This window comes from Lissotriton vulgaris, chromosome 8 (assembly GCF_964263255.1).
Source record: "Lissotriton vulgaris chromosome 8, aLisVul1.2, whole genome shotgun sequence".
NCBI lineage: Eukaryota > Metazoa > Chordata > Amphibia > Caudata > Salamandridae > Lissotriton > Lissotriton vulgaris.
In genome coordinates this window covers 208,372,799-208,384,822 of record NC_141696.1, presented here as the reverse complement: position 1 = coordinate 208,384,822, position 12,024 = coordinate 208,372,799, and the positions used below count along the sequence as shown (strand labels likewise).

General features: G+C 39.9%; 1 protein-coding gene across 1 annotated transcript in view; it reads right to left on the bottom strand.

Annotated features, from left to right (window-relative positions):
• LOC147696883 (cyclic nucleotide-binding domain-containing protein 2-like) overlaps positions 1-12,024 on the bottom strand; it is a 636,311-nt gene that overhangs the window by 110,951 nt on the left and 513,336 nt on the right. The window contains exons 10-11 of the mRNA XM_086933251.1: positions 4,346-4,406; positions 233-302 (exon numbers count right to left, since the gene is read on the bottom strand). Of these exons, the coding sequence (XP_086789377.1) occupies positions 233-302; positions 4,346-4,406 (131 nt within the window). The remainder of the gene's footprint in view (positions 1-232; positions 303-4,345; positions 4,407-12,024) is intronic.

The window sequence follows — 12,024 nt, the reverse complement described above, 5'->3', positions numbered from 1 at the left end:
GTGTTGTGGTTTCTTGCTTATCTTGCTGCTATTGGAAATAAAGCAAGAAAAGAAGGCATAATACTCACCTCCGTGTCTTTATTAAAATTAAGACTTTCCGTCATAATTACTAGGAAAATTTACATGGTCTCCATTTTATTTCCTTCACTTTACCACTGGTTGTATGAAGAATGTTACTATTTTCAGTTCTCATGTAAAGCCCAAAAAGCATGCCTAATTAAATAAAACTTACATAACTTTAAGGATTTAAATGTCAGTTTCGGCTTCGATGGTGTCATTGCTTTAAGAACACGTACAGCTCCCTGAAAGAAACATAATTTAGAGCATTATCTTAAAATCAATATTAGGCAACTTTCCATAAGATAAGACGTCTATATATATATATATTTTAGAATTTACGAATGAATATAGGCACAGTATCAGCAAGTTGAAGAAAATCGCCTTATTGCTCTTTGTTGTGATTTGCTCTTCTCTAGTCTTTCCTGCACAGCCCCGCTCCCCTTTAATCAAACAAATATAGTCTCTCTTGATACAGGACGCCAAACGTTTAGGGACTTTTTTGTGTTGTGAACGTCATATCACAACAATAAATGGACCTTACTGCTTTTGTTAATACTGGCTACTTTCCTGTTCATGGGTCTCAAGCCTGAGTGAGCCTGACATGGTAAACTGTGGTTTTCGCACACGGCTGAAGCTTTCTGGTATCTTGCCTGTCAAGGGCTTTGTGTGGGTGCAAGTGATGTAAGATTTGCAAGTAGCTTATCTGTATCATTTATGAAAGTTTCTTTTTTATTGTGAACTGGGAAAACGATATCATCTGAAAGACAGAGAGAAATGATATTAATTATGGCCATTCTTATCGTGACTCTCTGTCTGAAGCAATATCAGCTAGCAGACAGTCATGATAAAAAAACAGCAAGCCAACACAATTGTTGGCATTATTATCTTGTCTCCCTTTCTGTTAGCTGATAGCGTTTTCTCCTGGTAAGCTGCACAGTAGTGCATGCAAAAAAATGTTACAAATATTTGTGAAACTCAGAAAAATCACCTTGCCCCATAAGCCCAGTTCTCAACACGACTGCCCGGCTCCTAACAGGTTTTAAATGGTTTGAACAGATATCACCGGCCCTCAAGTACCTCAATTGGCTTCCATTGAAGGAAGATTAACCAAAAGTCTGTTTGCCTCACCCAAAAAGCCCTTCATGAGCATACCCCAATTATCTAGATTCCAAACTTTCGAAAGCACTTCTTCTCATACCTCCCAAACTGAAAATTACATCCCAAAAAGAAATCTCCCCAGACATGTTGATTCTCTGATAATGCTCCTAGGATCTGGAACTCACTCCCCAGAGACCCCCCACTGCAACCCTTCCTTTACCTGCTTCAATCAGGACCATAAATACTTACTGCTCAACAAATACTTCAACAGACACACAAACTGAGCAATGTTCCCCAAACAGGTGGTGGTGGTCGATTGATTGTTTCAACTGTCTACTATGTAATTTACTCCATTAACTTATGCTGTTCTGATGTCCGCATATTGTAACTACATTGACTGCCTAACAATTTTCTTTGTCTGTATATATTTATGTAATTCAATCAGACGATCTCGCATTTTTAGGTAAAGGGCTCTGATATCTTTGGGTTTAGCTAGCGCTATATAAACCCTATAAAAAAAAAGAGGTGCAACCCAGGTTTTTTCTGCACCACTAACAATTTAATAAAGAACCTTAGAAGAACTGAGTTAACAGGATTGTATCAAGCGAGTAGATAATTTGCTCAAGTTACCTTGGTCTTACTGAACTCTGATGCAGTCCTCACACTGCTTCAGCGTGGTTCTCTCTCTACAGGTGCCAAGTGACAGGTACCTGTCTCATCAGCCACTACTTCACCTTCTATCACTGTCACTAACTGAGGACTGGTGATGAGCAGCTAGCACATGAAAATGACAGCTGCCATAGAACTCCTAATGACTAGTGGTAGGGGAGGTTGTAAGGATCACAGTTCCACATTACTCCGTGGGCTTGCATGTGTGTGTGCTTGTGAGTGTGTGAGTGACATTTGTGAATAGGAGAGAGTTCGAAGAACCAAGTGCTTGCTGTCTGCATTGCTCAGCCTTGCAGTAACCCAGCTGGCAATGGTCTGACATTTACATCAGAATTTGCATGCCACCTGGTGACCTCTCTTGCATAATCGGACTACCAATGATGTTATGGCACCCACAACTGGCATAATGGTGATAGTTAATTGGGCGTGCATGGTAATGTGGTTCCCATCCAACAGAGTTGTAGACCTGACATATTAATGGCCATTATCTCCATACTGTGAACTACCATCGCTTGATGGCACACTGAGATTATTATTACAATTCTTGGTATAGTGGTGTTATTTCCTGGCACAATGATTGTAGCCAATGTATGATGGTGGCCACCCTAGCTCAATGCAGACCATGGCATAAAGGTGGTAATTCCTGGCATACAAGCGATACCGAAAGCATGATGGCACCAATTTCTGAAATAATATTAGGACTAGCATCATAATGATTATTTTTAGCATAATGTGGGCATTGATTTTACGAGGTGCTCCAACTGGTACAATACTTGTATTCATTTATAGCATATTATGGGCATTATTGGAATGAAGATGTTCACCCCTTGTGTAATGCTGTCTCTGGAAAAGAAATAAAATGTTAATTCTTGGAATTTTATGGGTATCCATTGCATGGGGTACCCACGTTTATCTAATGCTGGCCATGTCATATTGGTGGTAGTTACTGGCATATTGCAGGCTCCCTTGATGTAATGGGCCTGGCTCTTTATAATGCTAGCACTGGCCTTTGATTAAGTCAACTATTCCTTGCATCATTTTTTTTTATATTTGTATGTAATTGTTTTTCGACTGGCGTTATTTGCACGGTGTTAGTGACTTCTGAAAAATGCTGCCCCTGGAATAATGGTGGCAATTCTAGGACGGAGCATAATCTCACATGTACCGACATACACAAGTAAATATGAGCACTATGTTACCTCTTGAACCTCTAAAACAATTATAACAAGTCCCATCCAACTATTCACCTTATCACTCATCAGCTTACTTATTCTCCCATTCATGCACATACGCATTCATCACTTTAGGCGCTCTTCCCACCATTTCATACAACCGTCTGTCCATGAACTCACTCGTACAAACACACAGAAAGTCCTCCAAGAAACCATTTCAACAAAAAAATATATATATTATCTTTATCAATTATTGGTAAGAACGTGTATTTCTCGAGTCTGTTGTAGAGCAGCACTTCTGTGACTGCACCCTAGGTCACGAATTTCAACAATATAAATAAACTGTGTTTGAGTTGCAGTGCTTAATTAAAAAAAAAAGTGCTGAGGCCCGCGTCAGGAGGCCCCTGCAGTTTGCACCACGCAATGCCACAGAATTTACACAACTACTAACCATCACACTGCTACAAGTGTGACAATTCAGACTGTTCGGGTCGCCAAGGCTTTAAGAATGGCTTTGGAGGCAGGTATTAGTTGTTTTGAATGTATAGTGAATTAACAAACGGTCTTTCTGTTCATCTTTAAATTGCAGAAATAGCGCCACCATGTGGCAGATACTATAAGTGCAGATACCGGCAATTAGGTGCCAGTGCCGGTTCTGAGCACTGGAAACTACCGGCTCAAATTAAGCACAGGAGTTGTGAAGAGTATCAATAATGAATTTCATCTGCTCCTTGATGTCCACAGGACTTCGTTTCAGCTATTTCATGCACCTCAATCTAGCTATGTGTAGCAGGACGTACAATAAAGATTATGTTTTGTTGTAGCAAGTAGAGCAGGACATGATTTACATAGAACTACATGGTATGTGAGGTCCATTTATACCAGCTTCCAATGACTATGGATAAGAATCAAAATGATAGTCATGGGCTGCAGTGCCCCTGAACATACATAGATAGATTAAAACATCTTCTACAATCTTATATTAAAGTCTGTTATATGAGCCTAATCTGAAATTGTAAACCTTTACTATTCTTTAGTATTTCTGAGTTTGTAATCTAGCACTTACTCATCAGACAACAACATCTGATCACATTATGTTCATAAACAACCTGAAACACATACATTGCAAAAATCCATGTTGGTGCTGCAACAATTTAGACAAATAAGTTTTCCTCTATGTCACTGCTCTTTAAACAAAGCAGTATTTGAATAGTGAATACTTGATTTTGTATTAACAATGTATTTGCTTTTTTAGGCAAACACTAATTGAATCACATTCTTTTTCTGTTTTTAGCACATGTTTTCCTTGCTTAGAGTCAGATGAAACAGACAGATGATATACTCACAGATTTGATGACATATATTTTGGAAGAAGCCTTCGAATCATTTGTGATGACGGTCCCTGGCCTTTTAAGAAGAAATTGATGAGATTACTATGTCTGTGGTAATTTTCTTGTTATACAGAACTGAAAGATTTTATAACATCACTAAACAAGTATGGCAGTAATGTTGGGTAAGTCATAATATGTGACATTAGGGAGGACGTTTGAAACAAATTACTGAGCCAGTGGCCATGTCTATGATTGTTTGTAAGTAACATTACCAATCATTCCTATATCGTAGGAAGCAGGTGCACCCAAGCATCATATGACGAGTGGCTGAGTGTAGCAATAGGGTAAAAGTGGGGAATATTAGAAGCATCTAAAAGAAGAAAGTTAAAGCAAAGACAAAATACTAGAAGTGAACCCGGTCTAAGGGTCTCTTAGTGGGGACAGTAAGATCACTCTTCCATTGAAAAGAGAAAGAAGACGTATGTTAGAAAGTACCTTTTTTGTGGCCATTTCCATCTCTTGCAACTGTGCATGCGGCACTGCTGTTTGTGGCCCTTTGTACCCGCATTGACACCCAAGAAATGATGTATTTAACTTGACAGTAAGGCCAGAGTACAGGCTGCAGGAAAATACACCAGTGGAATGGAAAGTTACATGTCTCCTGTGGACTACATCATTCATCGTGCCATTACTGGACAGACAAAACATGGCTTCAAGCCAGCTTGTGTAGCTGGACTACTGCAGATTTTAAAGCTGCCACCAAAACTGACAAAATGTCCCGCTTTTAAATATTTAATTATTAACATTAAATTGAACACTAAATATTAAGTAAGCAACCCCCATTTAGGCCGTGTAGCCCACATGGTAGGGAGCCTAGTATTTAAATGTGGTACATGCAAGAATTTCATGTTGTTGGTATGTACCTACAGTGACAACAAAAGCCTTCGGTGGTCTAATTAGCATTAGCATGCTGGGATATAGACCTGCATGTACTTCCCCATAATGGAGTATTAAAACTGCACCCAGACAAGAAGCATTGTGTTCCACAGAGCCTCTCTAGTCAATTTGGCAGCAGCCCTGTGGGAGGGAAGCTGATCCAAGGGCCAGTTTGGTATAGCTGAGAAGGTGGGGACTGCTTATTTCCCTAAATACCCGCTCACTGACACACAAACTCCCACGGCGACAGAAAGGTTCTACCAGCTGGATTTAGCTCAGAATAGTGCATTGTGGGATAGTTTGCAGGAAGTCAAACCAGATTTGCTGTTAACCCCTTCACTGCGGCGGCTATTCCGCCGCAGTGCTAAGGGAGGGCGGGCGGAAGAGCGGCGGGCGCATGCTGGTGACGGAACCGCTCCATCACCAGCGTCGGTTGCGCTGTGCTTATGACGAAGCGGTTCCGTCATGGCCCCGCCCGCTCAATTGAACGCTCAGCGCAGGCGCGGAATTCGCGCCTCGCATGAGCGGCGGGCAGGCCGTGACGGAACCGCTCCGTCATCAGCACAGCGACACCGCAGCTGATGACGGAGCGGTTCCGTCATCAGCATGGAAGAGGTTAAAGTGGGAAAGGTTGCCCCTGGGAACTTTTTCTCATTGGTTAGAGAGTGCAAAGTTGTCTCCCCTATCGACTGATCAGTGAAGTGCAACTTACATAACTTGCATCTCACCAAAAGTTCATCAGAACCATCTCAGGACCTACGGAAGAACAGATATGCTATGTGAGACATGTGTTGAGACCTGAAGAGCTTGACGTGCTCCCTCTTATACCCAGTACTAAGAAATTGACTCAAAGGATCAGTTGGCTAACCTGCTGTGTGGATACAGGGACACAACAACTGCAAGAGTCCTTTTCTCCTCATGCGCCTACATGACTAGTCTCAACTAGAACTGGACTTTACTCAGCTAACGGTCTCTACGGGAGAGAGTCCTGGCCCCTAAGAGCTGTCTTTCAGGGCCCTGAAGACCTAGAAATGACCAAGTGGAGCAGCTCAAGAAGCTCTGAAAATTTGGAACTCAGAAGAGTTTTGGACTTCCAAGCCCTCTAAACCGGTAGCAAGACATCACGGAAAAGGTGTCAGATTTTGAAGCAATTTTGTTGGTTACAGCTGTAGGCTTGGACCACACAAGAATTTTGAGCCCCATAACGATGTCCAACGATGCCCAACGGCCATATCACGCCTAATTTTATTTTCATGTAACGTAAATAATATTATTCTGTGTCTAACCTCCAGGTCTGTGAGACACTATTCAACATTTTGTTGGATCCAGCAGAATACGATTTACCAGAATGCTTTCCACACCTAGTAAATTTGCAACAGATAACTCCCTGTTTATATATATAAGGTGCACGCCTAAGACCAAAATTAGTACATTATGACTACTTTCTGTGAGAATACTGAACACTGAAGGTTCATGTGAGAAGTTCTTCTCAGGGGAGATTTCTCAGGGCACATTTCAATCAGGCAGCCATATTTAACATTGGACTTATTGCATCAAAACAGAAATCTATCGCCATTCTCTTTGTTAGTGTACTTTGCATAAGGGTAAGGAACACTTTTCTCTTGTCATGTCTTATGACTATCAGAGGAAGCCAGCATTTTAAGAAAGGGAGTTAACTGTTTTAGCAGAGGAAGTTGAAAGGCTGGATATCTGTAAGGGGGTTTAATGTAAAGGTCCATAAATGTGAAAGAGTCATTGCTACTTACATGTTATCATTTTTAATTGAGATTCCTGTATGCAAATGTCAAACTCTCATTTATATAGTAAGTTTTTTCAAAATAATGCCCTAAAATGCCCTAAATAACAATTTCTTTCTGTATGTTTTCATTTTTTATAACAAGAAACTGTTTGTGAAGATTTCGACAAGGCAATAGCAAGAAAAAGCACCAGAGAAACATATCAGGCAATATATATAGCATTGTTTTAAATTCTTTTTTTGTTTTTACTAATCATTTTATGTGTGACATGTTAATTGAAGATTGTCAAATCTAGGTTATTATTATTGCCATGTATGAAAGAAATATTGCAAAAATATAGTCTGAAAGATTAAAAAATATTTCACTTTATCTTGCTATATTATATGACAAAATATCTAAACATTTTTAAAGATGGATAATTTTATTTGCATGACATAATTATCCTTTTTGCATAAATCTTAAAACAGACAAGAAGCGTTCTGTTCCAATGGCCCCGTATAGTCAGTTTGGAAACAGCCCTGTGAGAGGGAGAGCTGGTCGCAGAACCAGTTTGGTATTGCTAAGAAGGTGGGGACTGCTCGTGTCCCTAAATACCTTCCGGCTGGGGCACAAACTCCCTCTGGGCAAAAGATTCTACCATCTTGAATTTGACTCAGAATAAAGCACTGTGGGATAGTTTGCAGGATAGGATATATCCTTTTTGATAAACCTTAAACCATTTCAAACTCATCTTTATGAATCATAATACAGAATAGGGTAACAAGCATAAGACATTGTATTAAAACATAATTATTAATGAATTCATGTCTGATGGCTGCACCATCCCCGTCATGTTTATGCTGCACTAGTTGTGCATATGGCATACAGTCATCAGTTAGATTATCATCATCTGTATCCTCAATACCTACAGACATTAACACTCCATGCCTTACACCCAACTTGTGGAGTATACAACACAAAACAGTATTTTTTCATGTGCATAATTTAATGCACCCTGAGTACGGCTGGAACATCTGATTCGCCCTTTCGGAAATTCAAATATGTTCCATTATATTACAAATTTTAATGAGTGCCTCGGTGTGTGCACACTCAGGTTCTGTTTAGGCATCATGGATGAATGTTAATAGACAACTTCTTAATTGATACCCAGAATCCCCTGCAACAATCATAAAGGTAACTGACTTTGGGGACTTACAAGCGCTTCTGATGGCCGGCAGCTCAGGGGAGTTTCCATTGTTGACAGAAGGCAGCGAGCTTCCATTTTCAAAAACATCTGCAATCTTCAGGAATCCCATGCTACAGTTTATACAAGGGCTCTATCCGGGCTGTGACTGTTGCATAAACTGGTGCTTAGGCCTTCAATATTTTATGCTCACCTAGCATTCTCTATTCTGTTTTTGACTTGCTCACAGAGTTATGGGGTGGGTTAGGCCTCTTAGATTTGTCAGCAATCATTAGAGGGTAATCCTTTGCCTTATGATCTTGCGTCGTGGCTTTGTGCTGTTATGATAACAGCCATATCATTTGTTGCCAAGAATGATAAGTGAGGAATCTATTGTCTATGTCTATTTATGTTTACACCTTGGTCTCTCTAAAGGTGACTTTTCTGGATAGTGGTCTGCACTGAGAGTTCAGCAATTTGAAAGTCCTGTGCTACTTTAACGATTCATTCATGTAGCAATTGATACCACTATGTTGCCTGATCCTCACGTTATGATGCAATGCTGACTAATTTTGTGGTGCTGCTTTCATATCTCATTCAGTGCACCATTTGTTGCCTAACAACCTTCCTTTCAGGTCTCCTTCTTTGCTGTACCCACCCTATAACCCTTAAACCTGTCTAGCCACTCTTTTCATCTAAGATAATATTCTTCACCAGAGGCAGTGCTGCTGGAAAGTAGGATCCTGAGTGGTGCTGTTCCTGAGGATCCTGCGAACACATACCGTGTCAGATCTTCCGTTGCTGATGGAAGGTTATTGTTTCTTAAAATCATTGTATTTTGTGAAGCCTGAAAGTCATACGCAACAGTGAGTCATGATGAGGTCTGTATTACATAGCATTTCCACATTGAGACTGTGTTGCATCTGGTGGTTTCAATACATCTGTTCAGTTGATTTGGATGCAACTAAAACCACTTGGGTACAACCCAGAGCACCTAGTAAATTTGGGAAACCTAAAATGGCATATCATTTTGTGTTTGTTGGAAATGTGATGTACTGGGTGGTTAGTCCAAGGAGGGCATTCATTATTTGCTTTAGTATTTTGGAAAATGTCAGCTGTGGTGTGCCATGGATCGATCCCAATGGACCGTAACAGCCAATGTTGCATCTATAAGTAATATGTGGTATCCTTTACAAACTTGCTGACAATATAAGCTCTGAACATATTTAATGAGTTGATACATGTCTTTATCAACTTAGGCTCTCTTCTGCACAATTCTTCTTCTTGCTCCCTTAGCTATTGATTTTGCTGCTGTACTTGAGTCTACAACTGCACTATTATAATTGTCATACCCTGCTGTCTGAAATAACGATGGGGGTGCTTCCTCCATACTCCTTGTTATGCATCTGTCAGATTTAAGTCCTCCGTTGATCAAGTGCTTAAATTACGTACACACAGCGCAAATTAGTAACACTAGCCTTGAATTTAGGTATAATAGCTTGGTAGATCACTGGTGGGCTAATATGAACACTGTTTATATTATTTTTTAAATGTGTCCAATACCTATTTGGCAATATTGCTCATTAAATGTGCCTTTATAACATTTACCATTATCTTATCTGGCTCTCTACGGATATGTGTAAAAAAAGTGTTAAATTCCCCAACCAGAAAACAATTGGGTGTGGAGTTACAGATGGTAAAACTGCACCTGTGAAAACGGGTTGTGGATTCAAGTCGTAATTAAGAGTAGTGGTATTTTACCCGGATTTAAAACTCAGTATGACATACATTTAGTTACTCTTGATCAGGGCTTAAGTCAAAAGGTTTAAATCTTGACCGAACAAAGGCACAAAAACTATCCGCCCAACATGAGGATTTTGTCAGCCACATAATTTGAACTTCTCCCATTTTTAGGTTTTCCTGCCAAACCAAATGGCTTCAGCAGGACCATGTTTAAAGGCCATCTGACTTTGAGATAGCTTGGCATGGTACAGCCTGCAGCCATCCCAAGCTTGAGGATTTAGCCTTTAGGCTAGAGGATGGTCGTCCTGCATGAGCAGCACGACCATGCTCCATCACAATCAGCCTAAAATTGCATCTAGGTCCGGTCAACCGCAGTGACTACTTATTTGCACTTTACTTTTTCTTGGTTCTATTTGTCTTTAAAACTTAGGGCCTTATTTACAAGTCTTTTTGCACCACCCGTGCATTACTTTTCCCATGTTAAAAATGATGCAAAACTGGTGCAAGTGGCTTGTAAATAAGCCCCTTAATATCTTCGGTTCCATTTCTGGATTTTCAACATTTTGCTGCCATTATCGTCATTATATTTGTCTCTAATGTTTCAAATTAGTTGTGGCAATTCTATGAATTTTGTTTTGACTTTTTAACTGTTAAGTTATGGATAAATAATTCACAAATTCTACAATGGTAAGCCAGTCTACTCTGTACCATAGCTACCAGGGGGTTGAGTCCAGGATTAAATTACTGAAACTCTGTTTGACCCCCAACACGTTTGTGGCCTTATTTCATGTGGTGCACTCCAACTAATATTTTGCTTTCTTACAAGGTCTTTCTCATGCATCTGGATATGTACCCTGTCATGGCCTATGTATCCAGTCTGTTTTATTCTGTTAGGGAGTGAAATTTGTAAATCACATATACATATTTAAAGTAGCATTCACTAGTAGTAGAAGTAGGTTCCTTCCAGCTGAACTTGAAGCATTGGAAATCTGATGATCTCAATTAACAGTGAGTGGAAATATCAAGTAAGTGATATTCAACAACATACATTTCGAATTCACAGAAAGTCTCGGACTTTTCATGATATTTTAAAGGGTATAGTGGATTAAGAGTTGCAGTGTTTGTAGATGCCCATGAGATAGTGTTTACATCAGACATTTGTATCACTTGCTCCCACATGACCTATTTGGAGCACACATGGGAGTAGATGGTTGTGAATGATGCTGCACGAGAAAGTATGTCATTGGAGGGATGTGCTGTCAGGCACTCATTTGGCCATCAGTATGTCATGCAATCAGGAACTGTTCAAAAATATACTTCTTTAGTTAATCTTTCTCAGGCCATTGAGAAATTAAAATAATGGTCTGCCTTAAGGAATAGAAATGGTCACATAATGCCTTTCCTCCTTTGAGACTGTACTCTATTTCCACCTTCTAAAATTTCAGCGGATTAACTGCATCTCTTTAAAGTAGCACATTTCAGAGTATATAGCACTTCAGTTTTGTCTTGCTGCAAGGTAGGAATCATGTCCTTCCTTGTGGATGTATCATAATACCTGACATCTGAATCCCTGACAGCAAAAGGTAAATTTTAAAAGTTGTCAAAAAATATGTATATCCTCCCCTTGTACAAGGTTGTACAAGTTTCCTGAACTGTCTCATGTTCAAGTCCTAATCCAAGTGGCCTGCACTCCCTGTTCACAGTGGTGCTTAAGATGTCTTTCAATTGTCAAGTTCACAATAATCATCATCATCATTTAGCTTTTTAAACGAAGCACTTCTGACTCCAGGCATATAAATACTTGGTTCACAGTATCACTTGGTTCATTATCTCAGAAACAAACCTTAGCCACTTCCTACTCAATGAGAGAATTTCTTTTCTGTCTGAGATTATTTTTTTCCGGTAGTAACATAACCAGTTCTGGGGCCCTCCTAGCTTGTGATGCTTCAGTGCTCCCAGGGTATGCTTAACTGGAAGGTTATTGCTGCTGCCTATTGTTGGAGAGCCTACACAGCATGTATCTCAATAAATCTATAAAAGCATTCCTGCAATTCAAAAAGCCTCTTTAAAAACAGCCATACATTCAGCAGCCTGTT